Source organism: Anser anser (genome assembly GCF_964211835.1).
Source record: "Anser anser genome assembly, chromosome: 2".
NCBI lineage: Eukaryota > Metazoa > Chordata > Aves > Anseriformes > Anatidae > Anser > Anser anser.
Genome location: NC_139721.1, coordinates 136,707,156 through 136,726,504, shown reverse-complemented (window position 1 = coordinate 136,726,504; position 19,349 = coordinate 136,707,156). Strand labels below are relative to the sequence as shown.

General features: G+C 42.6%; 1 protein-coding gene across 1 annotated transcript; it reads right to left on the bottom strand.

Annotated features, from left to right (window-relative positions):
• Positions 1-5,771: 5,771 nt before the first annotated feature.
• On the bottom strand, positions 5,772-15,911 carry PDK4 (pyruvate dehydrogenase kinase 4). The gene is made up of 11 exons (XM_083822484.1): positions 15,652-15,911; positions 14,852-14,993; positions 13,790-13,861; positions 13,063-13,247; positions 12,501-12,590; positions 11,911-11,988; positions 11,119-11,195; positions 10,322-10,420; positions 9,925-10,035; positions 9,189-9,302; positions 5,772-8,313 (listed from the first exon to the last, which is right to left on the bottom strand). The coding sequence occupies exons 1-11, from the start codon at positions 15,809-15,811 to the stop codon at positions 8,182-8,184; spliced, it is 1,260 nt and encodes a 419-aa protein (XP_083678610.1). The 5' UTR covers positions 15,812-15,911; the 3' UTR covers positions 5,772-8,181.
• Between the last annotated feature and the right edge of the window lie 3,438 nt (positions 15,912-19,349).

The following is a 19,349-nucleotide window of genomic DNA, read 5'->3' as shown; positions in this document are numbered from 1 at the left end:
TGGGAGGTAATGGGAGGATCTGTGGTTCTTTTCTGCTCTGTTTGACTGCAGTGGTGTAGATTTAAAGTCAAGGCACATCCTCTCCCTTAGCATCAATACTCTCAGGTGGAGAATATGATTCTGCTGTAGAGCAAAGGAGAAGGCAAGGACAACTCTTTGGAGAAGGATAAAAACATCTCTGTCAGTCAGTGCTGAATGCTAATCTCTATAATATAATTTCCAAGGTCTCCCTGCAACAATTTGTGGTGCTCCAGTGAACAGTTTTGTCATTTCTCCAGCTGTTTTAGCACGGATGTTGTCATTCAAGAGAATATGCAGAAGGCGATATGATTTTTTTTTGCTTAAGTGAACTGATCATCCAGTGGCCTTGAAAAATCATCAAAAGCTTTTGGAAGTGTGACATGCACTGTTCCCATCGTTCATCCACAACAGATAAGCTCAGAGTGTGCACAGACTGGCACCAGAGCAGGAATGGGACTAGCAGAGGAACAGGAGGGCAAGGCCACAGAGGCAAAGCCCATGAAGTTATTTGGACCAGTGGAAAGTTTCTGGTCATCTCCACAAATAATGCAAATTATGAAAACTTAAGAGTGTCCCTGGTCACATTTTCAAAATGAAGCTTTCTTCATCATGTGTTTATGTACAACCCGAGGTGAAGTTGATTAGAAACAAGGGAGAGTTAGACAATTTTATATCAGGTCCTAACTACGCACAAACAAGTTCTTCTGTGTCAACAAACCCGAGCTAAGTTTTATGCCTGAGCAAACAGCTTCCTGTGGTCTGTGAAGCAATGGCACATACCTGTTAATATCCAGAGTGGCATAAACCATCCGACCCACCCCAGCACGAAGGTTGAATTCCTCCAATAATACCTTTTGTAAGCAGGGGAGTGGCAGTGTGCCACCAATATCCTTTGCAATGCGTGCTATAGTTTGAGCTGCACGCTACACTGATTGGAGGAAAGGACAAGTATCCCTGCCAGGTATTCCAGCCTGTTTACCAGCAAATTTGTTAAAAATCAACCAATAGTGTTGTGGATGGTGGTGCTGCTAGAAAAGAGAAAGCTGCAAGCACGAACACTCAAAAAAGGGCTTTCAATGCAACTGGGTTCTCGATATGCCTCACGCTGTTTAATAATCAGTATCAGATGCAGTTAACTCCTAATTTTCTGTAAGGCTAGCAAGTAACTGGGTGTCCCATGCAGAGTGAGCGTGGCTCCCACAGGCTGTATGAGCTCAGACAGAGCTCTCAGGTGCCTGCATCGCTGCCACGCCGGGTGCAGAGCCCCAGGCGACGAGCCTCGCTGTCTTCTGCTGCTGTGTGGCACCACAGCCAGCCCCACACCCGGACACACCTGTGATGCTGGGAGCGCAATGCAGTGGTGACGAGCTGCACAGAGGCATCTCCAGGCTGACACAGCTTGTGCAGGCAGCCTGCGGGGTTCCTCTGCAATGTTCCCGCTGGCATAAATGTTGTCTGGGATTTTCCATTATCTATCCGCTGTGGCCAGCAATGGCAGCGGTGATGTTGTTTTGAACTCGGTGCATCTGAAGCCTCCCACAGCCTCCCAGAATTAGCAAGGGGGCTTGAGTCATCTACCTAAACATACACGTTCACCGATACTTGAGAAAGCCAAGGGCACCCATACAAGGCATTTGCATGGGCCTGGCGGACGTGACAAAGGACTCGCGGCAGATCTCTCTCCATAGGGAGGGACAAATGGAGAGGCAGGCAGAACACACCAGGCCTTCTCACATAGCATCGGGTGACTATTTTTAGGCAACTGAACTAGCTGGGAGTCAGCTCACAGCTGAAGCCATCTAAATGCAGGTGCCTACACGTGCCCCCGACATCCAGGGTCCCATTACAGGCAGTTGAGCTCAGCCACTGAAGCCAGGAGAGCTATGAGCTGGCTAAATGGAGGTGTCTGCTTTGGGAGGAGCTGAGAGCCTTCTGATGTCCTCTGGGTATATCATCTCTGGTCACTAGAGTGGGAGCTTGAAAGCTCCCATGTAGGCACATGCGTACTGACACTTACGTGGTATCATGATAAGATGTTCTACCTGGTGTGCTGAATCCTAGGTCAATGTTCTCGGTTTCAGGCCCAGACAACTAGGATGACGCAGCACAGAAAGCCCAACGTGTAAACAAAGATTGATTGATTGATTTATTTATTTATTTTTACTGGCTTGTCTTATTTAAGCCTCCCAGGCAGGGCCTATCTGGATGTATCACATTCACATAACTTAAGGTGTGGCAGCCCAGGCTCTCTCTCAGCTCCTTGAGGATGCTCTGCAGCCCTGAACGAAGAGAGTGGCGGTCGTTCCTCTCACTGTACTTCCCAGCATCACAAGTCTGTCTGGGTTTTTGACTGGACGTGACTCCAGGAAGGCAGTGTGAGCCTCATTACTTAAGGGGCTCTTGCTTACACAGCAGGAAATCAAGTAGGTCCTTCCTTTTCCTGGTAGGAAGTGCAGAGCAGAGGGGGGGGCACAGAGAAATCTCTGCTAACTCTACATGGAGCAATTTATTGCACTCTGTTTAGGCTTTTTTTTCTTCTTTCTTTTTCTTTTAAAGGAATATATAGGAGCGGCGATGAGTAGCATCTAGTGATAACTCCTACATATTTTTCTACTCTACTTAAAAAAAAAATCATTAAGAGTCATGAGAATGTTCCAAAACCACAGGATTGTGTTCCAGCCTCTTGTTATGCCATCCAACATTTGAGAGCAGGGAAAAACTCAGGATCCCTGTGGGGATTTTCTGCCCCTTCCTCCCTGTAAGGTGAGTAGAGAGAAGCGGGGCTGATGGAGACTGCCTGCCGCAGTGCTGGCAGGGTGTCCGGCTTGCTCTCTGTTGACTGAGCGGAGGAGCAGCACCTGGCCAGGTGCTGAGTAAGTCATTCTGTCACGAACATGCACGCCAGCACAGACACGCGAAGCCACTTTAGGTCCTGTAATACAGGATTGGGATGCAAGCATTTAAAATTGTGTTGCCAGCTTCTAGGGAATGCAAACTCAAAGACATTAACAGAAAAGCGCTCCCTCCTCTTTACATCTCAACTCCTTCCCCCCCCACCCCAAATCAGATGAGCCAAGAAATGTCAAAAACTGCCAACTTCTACCTTCTGTTTGCCAAAACTACTTTGGGATTTTGTGGCAGAGAGTTACTGGCGGCTATAACCCAATGACTCAAGTCACCGTCACCACTGTAAGGGAAAAAAATTGTTTTTCCAGTCTGGTAGTGTTTCTTATCAAAGGTATCAAAGCTTATATTGTAATAATGCTATGGGAAGGACGTTATCGCCGACTAAGGGCAAAGTCTGGTGTATTTGAGAGCTTAGTTAAACGATAGGAAAGAGATGATAACGAACAAGCCCTTATCAGGCGCCGGGGCGATTAATTTGGAGGTGTGCCCAAGGCACTAGTAACAAAATCAGTGTAAGCAGTTTAGTTAACGAGCTGGAAGAGAAAACACTGGATGCTTTTGTGTGGTTTCTGTTGACTTCAGGAACCTTTGTAAGGTCCAGATCAGGGGGCAAAAGGGGGAAGTGCAACATCTGCTTATCTTCTGTGAAACCAGAACGTCTTCCAGCCATGGGTAAATCTGCTGATTTCAGTGAACCTCTGACGTACTAAAAGAAAGCCAATCGCTGGTACCTCCGGAGCTTTGCTGAATCAGGAGTTGGCCTCTTCCACTCAGTGAGTTTATGCAGAGGAAGAAAAAAAAAAAAACAACAACTTCTGGAGCCTTCTGGACGGCAGGAGGTTGTCTGGAACTAACAGCCTGCGTGCAGCCTGCCTGGGGGACACCGTGCACTGCCTGCTGGGCCACGTGCTCGTCTGGCTCATGGGGGACTTGGGCTGCATGCTGCAGGAAGGGGCTGCTGCCACCTCCGCGGCGTGCCCGGCTCACGCCTGCACCGCGTGCATCTCCTGAACCTGCCACAGCTAGCGTACAGAGCAGGCATATGTATTTCTGCTTGGAAAAACCGAGGGGAAAGCTGCTAGTCCTGTCTCTAGGGTCAGCAACTCGGTAAAGGTGGCTGGGGAAAACAGACCTGTTTTGTTTTTATTTCTCTTACTGAAGTCCCTGGTGCAATTAAGTTGGGGGTTGTTTCCTCCAGCACACCTGTACTGATGTATGTCAGGGTGGTACTTTTCTGTAATTCCAAAATGCTTGAAGTTCACACCATCTGATCCACTTCACTGGCATTAGGGGTGGGGGGAAAAATAATTAAGAAAGGGAAACAGCACAGAAAGCTGTAAGTTGTAGCTTTACTGCTAGACACCCAGAGTTTGGCTATTTTTCACCTCTCGCCTTTCAGGTTAAACACTCATAGGCACTTTTACAGTTACTCTGTCTTTTTAAAAATCAGGGATGCAGCATATTCCTGGGAAGACACAAGCCTGTTAAAGCACCACTTGTACAGGACCAGTTTATTATGGTACAGTCTGTTCTGCCCACTAACCATAGTTCTATTTCAAACTAGCTATTAAAAGCCTGTTGTCCTATTATTTCAGAGCTGAAACAGAGACTTTTTTTTTTTAACCATCACATGGAAGAAGTTAAAGACTGAATCCCACTGTAAGTCTGGACAGTTAGATTCTTAGATTCAGTGCATGCTGTTAGGAGTCTCCCCTTGGCAGTAAAACAGTTTGATCCTTTCCACAGCAGCAGCCGTGGGTTATGACACTTGAAAGGCCACTTACCAGCTTGGCCTCTGAAACCACTCACTTTGGGACTACCACTGATTTATGTTATACAAAATGTTTGTTTCCCCTTCAAAACTTCAGGAAGACTTGTCTATCCCTATTCTGCAGCTAGGACTCTGCAGGGGCAGGATGCATTTTTGGAAGCAAAAGGTTTGTGAAAGCAATCATTAAATATGTATTCCTGATCACAACACAGAGGCTGGGCAAACCAACCATCAGGAGTTAACATCAAACACAATACAGATCAAAATAGATCAATATGATGATTGCATTACAAGAATTGCTTAAGCAAGTCACTAAGCACGGTGTTTGCCCCTCAGCTTTGTGCCAGTGAACCTGAAAGAAAGTTTTCTTGATGACACAATTGAGGCCTAAGCCAGTTTTCTTGGTGGCAGATTTCTTAGCAACCACAAACTGCATGACTTGTGCTGCATCTGATGCCTCTCAGAATTTCTGAACATTGAGACCAGATTCTGAGCTGTGTTACTTAATAGCTTGGTAAGACAGCAACAGTCAAGCTCTGCATGCTTCTTGCATCATAAGCCAGTTAGTTTCAGCAAGGTAACTGTGACATGTGGGCAATCCTCCTGCACCCCACCACCTTTAGGACATGGGTGAAAGGCAGTGAATTGCCATCACTGATACAAGCTCACTACTGGAAACGTAAGGGTCCAAGTAATTTTGTCATTGAAGCTTTTAGAAGAAAGTTGTTCAAAGAAGCCCATTGAAACTCATTGCCCAGACCCTACCTCCCCTTAAATACTTCCTGAATCCTGCTTTGCTCATAATTCTGATCTACTTTTGATGTTTAGGATCCCCTGAAATAAGTGAGCTCCACAAGAAAGATCACCAATATTGAAAGTTACCTACTAGGAAAATTCTCCCCCCAACCAAAGAGGGCCCCCCCAAATAACCCTACCCTCCCCCCCAATAAAAACCACCAAACCCAGACCTCACTCATGCTAAAAGCCATAATTAATACTTAAAACTTACTCACTAATACTTGAAAGCCCATGCTTGCCGTACACTTAGAAGAAAAAAAGAAAGATACTAGACAACCATTAAAAAGATTTTATTATAAAATTATTTAAATATCTACAAACCAGTAAAAGGCTCAAAACTACAAGTCTACTTTCAGGAATAAGAATTCAATAAGTGTTGAAAGACACCATTTTATCTAGGTAGATAGCCCTTAAGTATTTTTTAATACTAAAGGGATTCCACATAGGTTCTTTAAGCACTACACACATCTGTCTGCATTGTGAATGTGTTCTGCATATACAGATTCAAAATTACACTTATCCAGAAAGCTTCTATTTGTAAGCTCTATTAGACATTTGTTTATAACACTCATGTGTAAAATAGTTACAGCTCCAACCTGGAGTAGCTGCAGCTATGGTACATATATACAGTATATCATGAGATCACAACTCACATTCAAGCGTTCCTGGGTGCAGACAGTATTATTTGTGTTTAATTGACAACAGTAACTACCTAGGCATATTTTTGTGACCTTGTATTCAATACAAAGTCAAAGTATTCAAGTATATTACGGCAGTGAAAGCAGCTTTTTCACACCTGTATCTTCTAAACAAAGATATTTCACTTTTGTTATCCATTTCATTCAGCAAGCTGAGCTAAAATATACCTGAATTGGTGACCTTTGGTGATTGCAGCTTATTCACTGGGAAAAGAGTGGCCCCAATGCAGTACTTAAAGTCATCATGCTCAGTAATTATCATCAACGCTTCAAAGTTCAGTTTTTGAAAGAAATTCATCATAACAGGATACTATTTTCCATTGAGAAGTTTACCCCAACCAAGAACTTTTAGAATAAAGTTAGTTCTAGCTTTCTTATTGCTATTAAAAAAAATCATTTGAGATTCACAGTATAGTATGGAGTGGCTTTCTGCGCAGTAAATACAAATCTGTTATACAACTGAGCAAGATGTTGTACTGAGCAAGATGCTTTAAATACTGTATTTGCAACTTCTTTCCAAGGTTCGCATACACTTAAGATAATGATGCTGATCAGTCAACAAAAATTCAAGTAGTATTACACAGCCCCAATGAACTTTGACTGTACAGTTGGGTAACTTCCATTAGCTTCACTTTATCCTGTCATTCAGCTTACCTTGCTTACAAGGAGGGGAAAAATGCAGAGATTGGAAAGCGAGAAGAGCTTACTGAGAGTGGAGTATTTTCTCAACAGCTCTCTCCCACTGGCACTGTTCCTATGGCAATTCCCCATTTTGCTGTTCATAAGAGCTACTCTACAGTTTTCAGTGCTGTTGATATTTTAAATCTTCATTTCCACAAGCCCTTTCTACTACAGTGAACAGTTCTCAGAATACATTCTACTCCACCACCACTGCTCCTAAAAACCTTTCAAACAGACCTTCAGTGCTCACAGCTCTCAAGGCTGAGAATTCCCCATGTACCACATGATAGCGTGGTACAATACAGATTTGGCAGACATGGTAGTAGGCAGATTTTGATTTAGTGTATTGAGCCCACTAGTCATCTAACAGCATGACAAAAAGGGATCACAGGACAACATTTTAAGTGTACTGTTTCCCATGCCATGCTTGCATAACACAGATCACCAAAACCTTTCAGTACAACTTGCATGTCTCGCTTCAGTTCCCGGAAAATCCTAATCTACTTGGCACTTGTTTTCCAGAGTGCTGATATATATGCCAACTTTATGGATGTTAAAATTAAGTGGCTTTCCAATTTGTCCCTAAAATATCCTGATTTCCTTATGCACAGTAGCCTTATTTCACTAGCTGTTCCATGAACAGCTTAAAAATCCATATATTTTTTAAAAAGTAACTCTCAACAAGGCTTCACATAAGAACTATTACTGGAATACAGGATTGCTTCTTTTGTTAGAACGGGACTTCCTTATACATGGAAAACACTTTCTCCCTACCTGGCAAGGGTTTGCCCCCATTTCCCACTCAGGCTCTATTTGGACACTGTTTATAAAACAGCAGTCTTGTAGGCAAGGTAAGTGGCTATCTTCCAAATGTTATAAATACAGCTATTAAGTACAGGTGCAACTGTCTACCTGAGGAGTTCTGTAATAACATGAACTGCTGATATCTATTCTAGGAGAAAAATATACCAGCTTAACTGATATTTATCAGTATCCAGAATTCAAGCATTAGACAGGACTCAATTGCACGCTTCTGCCACATCGAATCTTTGATCACAAGAGTAGCCTGAATTTCCTCTATACACACACCTCTTCTTAAAAGACTTCTATTTTCTTCAGTCTGAAGTACGCAGCAGCATTTCACATGTAATGCATATGGCCTAGGCTATAACATCCTTAGCTTCTTACTCTTTTGCCAGTCCTGAAACTGAAGAATTTGCCTGTTTGAAGGTAGCTAAGTACTTCCAAACACTAGTCCTTGAGAAGCCAGCTTGATCCCGTTGGGTGCCTCAGATACCAACTTCTTCAGAGAGCTGCACTCTGCCTTGGGCCTCTGCTTGGAACACACCAGTCATCCGCCTCTGATGTGGCTTGGTAATGCTTAGAAGCAGATTTGTTGAAGACTGGGAGTTTTTCTACTGATTCAGTTGATAGGGCCTAAAAACAAGAAGAGCTACTCAGTTTTTTCCCCTCTCAATAATACCACTTTACAAAAATTGACACAGTATGCTTCAAGTGCCAAGTCAGTGACAAAGTTATTTACACAAATGTTTCTGTAATAGATACTAAAGCAAGTTAACTATAGCATCTAAGTTTGCAATGAGTAATTTGGCAGGACAAATGCAGTGACTTCAAATCATGTTTATGCATTTTTATAGGCCTTAGAAGGTATTCTGTAAAGTATTTTCAAGATAATCCTGAAAGCAGTGTATAAGAACTTTACAGAAGCACAGAGAAGCTTCAAAATGTGATCCCTTCCTAGTTCCATATTCTTCTGCTAAAAGAATATTTTGTGTTTATTAGGGAGCACTATATGCCAGACTATTATTCAAGATTACTAATAACCAAATCCCATATATGAGCTATATGGCAGATGCTGAATAGTATAAGGTACTAGAAAGTCTATATGAACTAATACTAAAAGTGTCTGGTTGTCAGAGTAAAAAGAGCACAGCAAAGAAAATGGATCTGTTGCTCAGATCTTCCAATTTCTGCTACTTCACTTTTCCCTAGTATTTTATATTCCATGAATCAGTAAATATGAGATCTACCTATACAGGGAACCCGCTGAATTTGATTTAAAGCTCTTAATAGTAGATATTCAAGTACACTTGTTATAGCTGAGTTACTTTTTTTTTTAACCTCTAAGGATCAGTTAGAAAGCTTACTGGCATTTCTTAATAAAAATGAAGTCATTTTCTACTTATAAGCAGAGAATTCATTTACTTTAAGATGCTACTGAAGTAGTCACCTCACTGCATTAGTGGAATTTATCAGCATTTATTTTATTTAAACCAAATCAAAACACATACCTTCAAGTAGATAATAGCATCTGTTCCATAGCCACATATGGAGTAGAGATTTAGGTCTCCCTGGAAGTATTTAGCATATAGACGGGAAATTGGCAAGCCATACCCAAAGCCAGCCTAAGAAGAAATCAAAACAAAATTCTTTACTAGCTCTTATGACTTAAAATAGCTGGAAAATGTTCAGAGACTTCAGACTGTTAAAGTTTTGCAATTCTCTTAAAAGAGTTTTTAAGTCAGTTTCACATGTAAATTGACTATTTGAAAAGAATCTCTATGGAGGAGGAACGGTACATATACAGGTGTTACTTTTACACATTACACTTCTGTATTTCCCTGCCTAGTTTTTGCTAGCACAACTTGATTATTGAAAGGTTATTACTAGAGTGTAACTATATTCTATATCTATTCCAGTTGTGCTCGCCTCTGCAAAGATAGTATTTCTTTTAAGTTCAATAACTGAGAGGAAGTGAAGAACAAGTAAGTTATTGTCATTGGAATAAAAGAAATGAGGCTCAGGTAGGACTATTCTTCCATTTATACCTTTAAAAACTCATTTTGTCCATTAAGCAAGAGTTAATGCTATAAGAGATCTAAGGTCACTTATCTATGACACTCAGTCTTCATACACTCTATAGAGCAGTAGGGTGGATATAGGGTTTCAGTATTTGTTATTAACCTATCAATCTGCCTAATACTTATGGTAACCTTATTAGCAACATAAGCATTAAAGTAAACTTACAAGAGGAGTATTTCGGTCATTATCCATCCTTGGCCTTGGTGCTGTGGAATACATGTAGCTAAACAGCTGCTCTATTTTCCTTACTGGAACACCACCGCCTCTGTCAGAGATCTGATTGAAGAGAAAATAAAAGTTAGCTATGATCACGTACTAAAACTGGTATTTAAAGTGCTGGTATTTAAACAAACCCTCCAGCAGTAATAAGTGCTATTTGTTTCACAGCATATTATTTTCCAGTTAAATAATTGCTCTATGTAGGCTATCAACAGAAAGCTTATGCTCTGTGTCTTTGATCTGTTGTCACAGAACTTGTAGCAAGTTATTCTAATAAAATTTGCTGCAACATGTGCAATCGAAGATTACATTAAGCCCATATTGTAGCTGGCCAACAACATACCTTAATTGCCAAGTCTTCTTGTCCTAGAACAACTGTCACTTCAACTGGAGAGAGGGAAGGACTGTTTTCTTGAAATTCAACTGTTGCCCTCATTGAGTTCTGTGAGAATGAAGGTTACCATCATCAGAAAGCATTCAATCTATACACTTAATCACATTAGTTTAATACCCCTGTTATTATGCAGAGGCCGAGCAGTTACCATCCTCTTCTACCACTGCCTACCTTCAAGAAAAAACACTTAGCAACTAAGCATAACAAGAGCAGAAGTCTCACATTTAAGACTCCTCTATGCTTCAGAGGTTACATTGTTTTGATGAACACCAAACTAGGCTAATATATATTAAATAAACTAAATCCATGAAACATCAGCAGGTCTCTACAAAAAAAAGTAGAGCTCAACAGTTGCTAAAGACTGCCAGAACTCCACATCCCTTGTTGGCAGCACATAGTTCAGCCCCATTCAATGCACTTCCTACCCCACAGGAAAGGCACTACAGCAAAACTGCTCTATAGGTGTAACCTAAAAGAAGGCTTTCAGAGTGGTTGTCACAGCCTCGTGTCCCACTTTTCCTCCCTCTCTCCCTTCCCCCAGTTACCACTACACGAAAGTGTCCAAATATCCTCCAACAAACTGCAGTCATCGTTTTCCCAACTGCCAAAAACTATCTCCCCACATAAGAATTTTTTAGAAATCTGTCCTATGCAGAGCTCCATTTCACTCAGGTCTAGCTAGACATTTTAAATATCGATGCTCCTGCTCAGAATACTGAAGGAAGAAACAGCATATACTGACATACCTTAAAGAGCTCAAAAAGCATGTGAAAGAGATGAGATGGAACATATACGATGTTAATTGGCTCTCCTGGAAATTTGCCTAGATGGAAGAGAAAGAGACAAGAAATACTTAGCAGGGAGATAAAACTTGGATACAATACTAAAAAAATTTACAATAAGCAAACAAAAAACAAGAAAATAAAGTTTTAATTTTGGGGTATATCCCCCCCTTCCCCTGCCAAATGAAAGGTTTTGTTTACTTATAACAGTGATTAGGTGGTAATTATCACCTGCTTAGTAACAGTTTATTTTCAAGTAAACTGAAAAATCAGCAGTTAATTTCATTTTATAGGTAAATGATTTTAGAATTATAGAATCATAGAATATCCCGAGTTGGAAGGGACCCATAATGATCATCAAGTCCAACTCCTGGTTTTAGAGGTTAAGAAGACTGCCCAAGATCAGATACATGCAGGCAGCTTAGACTAGATCCAATGTTTCTCAGTCAGTAGACTCACTTTTCCACCTGAGGAGTAGAACTCCTCTCTAGCCACTTATTTTACTATTACAGCCTGGTCTTCATTATCTCAAATTTGTAAATACCACCTCAGGACATGTAGTGTTGGAGATACAGTGACATCTGAGTTCAAACACAGTAGATTAAATGAGGCACTTATAACACAGGGAAGAGGAACCACTGCATGAGAAATTAACTGGTATGTACCATCATGGCTATAGAAGTGGGAGCGTTTTGATTCAGTAGACACAGCAATTTGACTACAACAGGAAGACAGACATAAAAGCCCTCATCTTACCATTCACTTGATTAAGTTTCAGTTCTGGAGACGTTAAGTAATATTGGTCACATAGCATCTTAGAACTTTCAAAAGCATCTGAAATATTTAAAATACATGAAATGAAGTATTAAATGCTGTAGAGCTTTATACCGATGCATAGCAAAATACAATTTCTAACCACAATAGCTGCTAACATGACACAGACTAAGCCTGTGCTTCACAGGGGATGTGAATGTTGCACCTACACTGTGTGCACTGAAATTGAGACTAAACAGGCAATTACAGCAGTATGGGGAAGTCTTCAGCACTATTTGGTGATTCTGTAAAACAGATGCATCTGGGGTATGGATTAAGAGTAAGTAATGCTGATTTCAACACCAGAGTTTTAATTCCTTCCTCATCTGTTACTTACTAGGCCTTATTCAAACATTTTTTTACCACTGCTTTGTATTTTAAATTCTGTCCTACAAAAACTCATGTTTTGATAGACTGCTTTCAGCTATTTCAACAAGAAACAGTCAGCGTCCTATAACACTTTCTGGTTACCCAATCTGCTTGCAAGCAGATAAATACTGATCACAGAGAAATAATGGTATCAGAACACTTACCATTCACTACTTCAACAACATCACAGCAAGGATCAATACTTCCAATGTGCCTTGGGTGCCCTGAGCTGGATTTATCATCAAAAAGAAGGGCTGTTTTGGATGAAAGCAAATATTGTATTTAATTACAAATACTGTACTATTTGAAAATTAATTTTATATTAGTTATATTAATTATAGTAATAGCATGTAGTCACATAAGATGTTTTGCTGGCAGTAGATAGCCTTTTTAAAATCTAAGTCACAGATAGCACTATGTTAGCATCTGTGTAGATCTAAAGGCTTTTCAGATGTAAAGGAGATCCCTGCATTTTCTGTACAACTTACAACAATTAGACTGTAGTCAAAAAATAAATTTTCCCATTACTTTAAGTCATAAACTTTAACTTTTCAGCATGAATTATCTGAGGCAGATCTCCAACAGTTCTAAGAAACATTTGCGTTAAAATGTTTTTCACTAAGTTGAAGGCAGGGGGTTGGAACTAGCTGATCTTTAAGGTCCCTTCCAACCCAAACCATTCTGTGATTCTATGAAGTTTTTCCTCAGATAAGAATTTCTACTTACTGTGTTGGTTCATTAGCATCCGGGTGGAAATACGGCTCATATAAAAGCGATCCAAGAAATACTGAATGTTTTGATTGGTGACAGGGTCTACTTTAAACATATCTTTGTATTCAATTACTCCTTGTGCCATTGTAGGGACCACATCATGATGTCTGTTTCGGACTCTAATTAATGTATCTATAAAGCTAATTAAAAAAAAAAAATCGCATTAGAACATTGTTCTAAAACTACATGAAGGCAAGCTGTGTGTACAAAAGTCATTATCTAATCCAGTAACACAGATAAGTAAAGTAGCCTTAATGTTAAAATAATTTAAAAATAGACTGTATTTTTAAATTGACCTACATTGACCTACACCAGAAATAGGATATTTTTAATATAAACAGCGTAATCATTACTCATGTCAAATTCATCGCCTGCTTCCTCATGCATAAGAGTTTAAGAAGGAGAATGCAGGGAGTTAAGATGACCCCTAGCTGATATCTTGGAAAGAAGCAGGGACATGACATCAAGTATATTTTTTGTTGATCTTTGTCATGACAGTTCAGGAGGCACTACACCCTTAAAACCAAGCTGCCGAAGGTCATTTATGTGCAGTATTGCCCAACATATTGTTTGTGAGATGCTCAGCAATTCATGCTAAGTTACCAAATTCAGTTCAGAACAGTGATCATATGAAAAGCAGAGTATATGATTGAAAGCTCAATGAAACAAATGTATAACTTACTCAGATAATACTTTCTGGTCATCTGGGCTTTTTTGATGGAACTCAACCAGCTCCATTAGACTCTGGATGTACCTATCAAAAAATAAAATCAAATGAATAGGATATTTCATTAGTCTAGGAACAGAAGAGATACTTAGTATTGTCCAAGTTATTGCTCCTAACAAGTCAGTTAAGAGTCCGAAATATCTGAAGTATCAAAGTTCCATCTAAGCATGGAAACACAGTCACTTCTGCCTGAACTGTAGAAGTCATGCAAGTCTTCTCATGCCTGCCACCCAGACAAGAATTTAAAACATCACTTTAACATTGGCTCCTCTTACAGTTTTAGAGAAGAGGGGCATTCCAAAAGAAGATCCAAATAATAAGTAATAATGGAAGCCACCTGAGCAAAAGTTTTTCCAAGTCTAATCAGCTTTGTCACAAGCTAAGCACTTGAGCCTCTTTGCTGATGTCTGACAGCCTTGACGCATATTGTAAAGGCACAAGTGTAGTTTGCCAGATTAAGAACGTTTCTGGATCTTACTCTAATGCTTTTGCCCTTTGCGTCAGCCTTCTTTGCAAGTGCTACAGTTGTGCCAGTAGAGCAAGGTTAAATCAGATCCAATCACTCTGTCAACCACAAAGTGAACGTTAACTGAATTCTAAGCTGCATCGGCCAAGGCAATTTGCTACAGAAGTTCTGCTAGCAATTCCATCAGTGAGAGACCCAAACAAGAATATAGTCAGCTCTTCCATTTCCATGTAACTCTGAGGGTCTGTGCATGTTATGTGAGAAGAGAGCACTGTCTTCTCACTTCTTAAAAAGTGGAAAGAAGTTTGTTCTAACAGCAAGCTTTAAACTGTTAAGAGATGTTTTAAAAACAACAACATGACCATATTGGGTTTTCAATTTAATTTTAGCATGCCACTCAAGTGTAGAACAGCTTGCAATTAAGCTTTGATGAATGAACTGCATTTCTAGTTTATTTTGTTACTGTCGTCTGTTATTCAAAATAGTCTATGACAACAAAGTTGTTGGAGCTGTGTTATTCTACGGGCCCAATTCAAGCAGTTCTTACTTACCAGCTTTTTACTAACTGCACTGATGGCGTGCTTAGCAATTTGTCAGGGAGAAGATCGATTTCCCTCAGTATGTTTGCAAACCTCACGGGAAGTTCTTGTCTCAGAAAGGCAAAAGAAGTTCTCTCGCATCCATTAGTTGAGCCTACAAAACAAATCCAACCAAATAAAATGTTTTGTGTTGGGGGAAAAAAAGAAATCACAAGTATAAATTGTTGTCTTTCTGCAGACTTGAGGACTACAATCCTTTGCAATCATCATGCTACTACTAGCCAGATCTCCTGCGTGTGGGTTTGCAGCACAGCAGGACACCGCCCATCCCCGGGAGGCATGTTTGTAGGTTTCCCATTTTGACAGGGGGACTTTGTAATCCTCCGGGAGAGCCGCTGCAGCCCTGTAAACACGGGCTCCTTCAGGACAGCGCCGCGTGAGAGCGGGCTCGGCGGCTGCCAGCAGCGAAACGGGAGCCGGGTACAGGCTGTTCGCTCGGCCGGGACAAGCCGCACGCCTCCTCCCGGACAACGCGTGCCGCTCGGCACGAAAACATCCATCAGCCGACCTCGCTGCTGTTGTCCCCCCGCCCCCAAATCCCATTAAGGGCCCCAGAATAGAGCCGCAGCCCAGCTCCGGCGCTGACGCGGGCCGGCATCGCCTGGCAACCGGCGCGGAGCCCTCGGAGGGCGCCTGAGGAGAGGGGTGGCGGCGCCTCCCCTCACCCCCGCCACCGCTGCCACCCGCCCGGCCACCCAGCCACCCACCCCCCCGGCCCCAGGGCGAGCTCGGAGCGGCTCCGGGGCTCTCACCGAAGTCCAGCAGCTGCTTGATGGAGAGCGGCGAGGGCGAGAAGCGGGAGAACTGCTCCACCTCCCGCGGCAGCCGGCTGGCGCTGCCTCGGCTGGCGCTGCCTCCGGCCGCCCCTGCCAGGGGGGCCGCGCTGCGCAGGGCGATGCGGGCCGCCTTCATCGCTGCGAGGGGTCGCTCGGGATCGCCGGGGATCTGTTGGGATCGCTGGGTTGGGATCGGTCGGGCTGTAGCTGCCCTGTGGCGAGCGGCTGCAGCGCCGCCCCTAAGTAGAGCCCGCGGCGGGCGGGGCTCCGGCAGGCCCGGCCCCGCTGCCCATGACGGGACATCCCCTCACGGGCGGCTCGTGACGGCCGCTGGCGGAGCTCCCTCGGCCCCTGGCACCGAGCCCCGGCCGCTGACCTTGGGTGTGTGGGGCCGGGGCACGGCCGGGGAGGCTCCGGGAGGCCCCCGAGGGGCGGCGGGCCGGGGGTGCTGCCCTGCTGCCGGCCCTGAGGGCACGGTGGTGGAGGGGATAACCAAACGGGGAGCCACCGGGAGGTGTGCAGGCTCCTTCGGTGCTCTAAATGCAGGGGGTACTGCGGTTGTCCCGGCTCTGTGTGGAGAGTACACTGAAGCACGAAGGGAGCAAAAGTAGATCCGAAGCACACAGTTTGACATGTAGGTCATCGCCATGACCTGGGTTAGCAGTGACCAAATACCTGCAGACAGCTGCTTGGGTGACGCACTGGCTGCAAATCGCCAAGTGACCCTTACTTACTCTTTCTAGAGCTGACCTAATAATTGATCGGCTGAACCACTCTCTCACTATTAGTTTATCTTCCAGGGTTACAGATGAGCTGGGAAAAGTCTCAACAACTTTCCTCTTTAGTGGAAAGAGAACCTGGAAGTCCAGCATTGCCTGGGATTTTCCCAGGCCGTTGGGTCTACGTCACCAAAGACAGAGTTTGCATAGCATAACTTTCAGCAGAGGAGTTCCTGACATCCTGAATCTCTATCATTAACAGCAGGACCATGTAACGATAAAACAACAATACAAAATAATCTAGCTCTAATACATACATATAACTTACCAGTCCGATTGTAATATATATGTTTATAGACAGTGCTGTATGCATGTTTGTATACATATACACAAATATGTATGCTTTTTCATGGGAAGCAAGACACATTCCTAAAAAGAAATCCACATACTTTAATATGCAGTGGAAAACACTTTAGCTTATCACTGGATATGTTTTTGAAGCTTTATCTCGTTTTTGTCTTCCTAGTCATTACATCTATTATCCCTGCCTAGTGTTCTACTTCCCTAGTACTCGCTGTTTTATTATTTTATTGCTCCCCATAGGGTAATTGCTCTGTTATTTTTCCAACAGGTAGATCAGGTTTTACCACAGAGGTAGAATGTTGGCATATGATATGTGAAATAAAGCAAAATAAAGACACCTAATGATAGCAAACATAACCTTTCTGATTTTTCTTGTGTTTGCCTGAAGTTGAAAATCTGGGAAAGGATGATGGGGTTTGCTTTTGACTGGTTTAACTTTGCTTGCCTGCAAGTTCCAGATGACTCTTGAAGTGAAAATATCCCACAAAGTTGTTTTAATTATGGAGCATGGGTATGACAGCCCTTTTTTTGCTTTAGGTTTTTCCTAAAGCTACTAATGAAGACAAAGCAAGAATCTCAGGATTAACATTTTGCAATAAAATCTGAGTTAAGAAAATCCTCTACACTACGTAGTTATTCTAATTTGTAAGGTCACCGCTTCTGTTCCTATTGAGATACTTTATTTTAATTTACTGGCTGGTGACCCTGGTTAGTATAAGTAACTTGAATTACCTTTGTGAGTAGACATACTACGCTCTCTATTCTGAATAGAAGGATGTTTATTAGAAATAATTCTAATTATTCTCAGAATAATTATTCTCAGAATAATTCTCATAGTTTTTCTGGTAGTTAAATGCCATAAGGGATGAACAAAAATCTTGCGTGCTCAGTTTAGCTCGTAACAAACAGTACAACTGTAGTTGCAGGAAATATAGGAAATGTTGCCTTCTTCAATTAGTGAAAGGGCAAGGCTCCAGTAACTCAAAACTTGGAAGCTTTTCAAAACAAAACAAACTTCTGCAAGAATGTTGTATACCAGCAGCCCAACAACTAACAGAGCTTTATTACTCTGGAAGAAGTGTGTCTCCCTCATAATGCAAATTTGCTTCTCACTGTATATGATAGGTCATACGTTGCAGTAGCTTCTGAGCAATACAACTTTTCACTCATGTAAACAGAAATAATACATTCGGGACACAATTGCTTGAGTATTGGCAAAGAAAGCTAAGTTTTATGTGTGAAGATAACACTACATGGGGATTCATTGTCAGCCAAGCTGCATGTCAAGAAGACTAGGCTGTGAAAGTTGAACCAGTTCAAATAACTCTGCCATCTGTCCCAGCTAAAGTACTGTTTGTTCTCACTTTCTTTCCTCCCTAAACCACCATTTCCCTCTCCTCATGAAGCCCCTGTGCACATGACAGCTATAAGTGCTGGTGTCAGGGAACAGCATTTTGCTAGTGAGGAACAGTGTCAGATTCTAACTGCAGCATTCATTGGATATGGTCTAATTTCTGCTATTTTAATATTTTGTTTCTCTTCTTCTGAACTGCCCTGGGACGTGTTTTGAAAGGCAATAATAATGCTCTCCGTCACTCAGTCAGTTTTGCTGACTATCCTAAAGGAAATGGAGCTATGTGAACACTGCTTTTTTAGCACAACAGCGAGGTCCAGACCGGTCAAATGATTGACGTGTGGATTCCTGTCCATTTGTCCCCTAAATGCCATCCATTGCAATCAGCTGTGTCCCTCCTCTATTTTCCGTATGCCATCCGGGTGCTGGAGACACAACGTGCTGCACTTAGGTCAGAGCAGTGTTCCTGGCGAGCCAGGATACGTGACAAGTGGCTGTGCTGCTGGTGTCTGATAGAAGGTCTCTTGGCTGTTTTTACCTTACCTTTTCCTCTGGGGTGACACAAATTTAAGGCTCTTCTCCCTAACCCAGCTGCCAACGAGTGCTAGAAGCACAACGTGCTGTTCTGGCGTGACACCTCTCCTGACCAGCCAGGATATGTGTGATGACAGCTGGCGGGGTTGCTGCTCTTTAGCGGAACGAGCTTTGGATGAGTTCCTCCTACCTTTTCCTCAATGTGGACCAAAATGTGAATCCCTCCTCCCTAAACCCTCTGCCAGTTTGCACAGTTAGTGGGAAGGCAATTATCTGTTCAGATTTGGCTGCAATGGGCCAGTGGTTAGGAGGGCCGGTTGGCCAAATGGGTCAACAGGCAACGCTGAAGTTCTGAAGTTCTTCCCCTTAGGGAGCCAGAGGAACCTCCCCACATCTTCTAGGGACGGAGACGGCTTCTAGGTCAGCATTTTTAAGTAAGGGTAAACAATGACCCAGTGTGAGCAGTATGTCAGGGTGGAAACTAACAGTACCACTAGGAAGTTTTGAATGTAAATGGAAGCAATGGTCTGGTGACTGAAGGGTGTGAGTTGTACCTCAGCACTCCGTGAAATTTCCAGCAGCACTGCGGGCACAGGGCTCCCCCCCCCCCCCCGCACTTACGCGATGGGATTGATACTTTAATCCGGCGACACGTTTGTGTTCTAAATATTTATGCGTTCCACCGGGTGGAAAAAAAAGTCAGA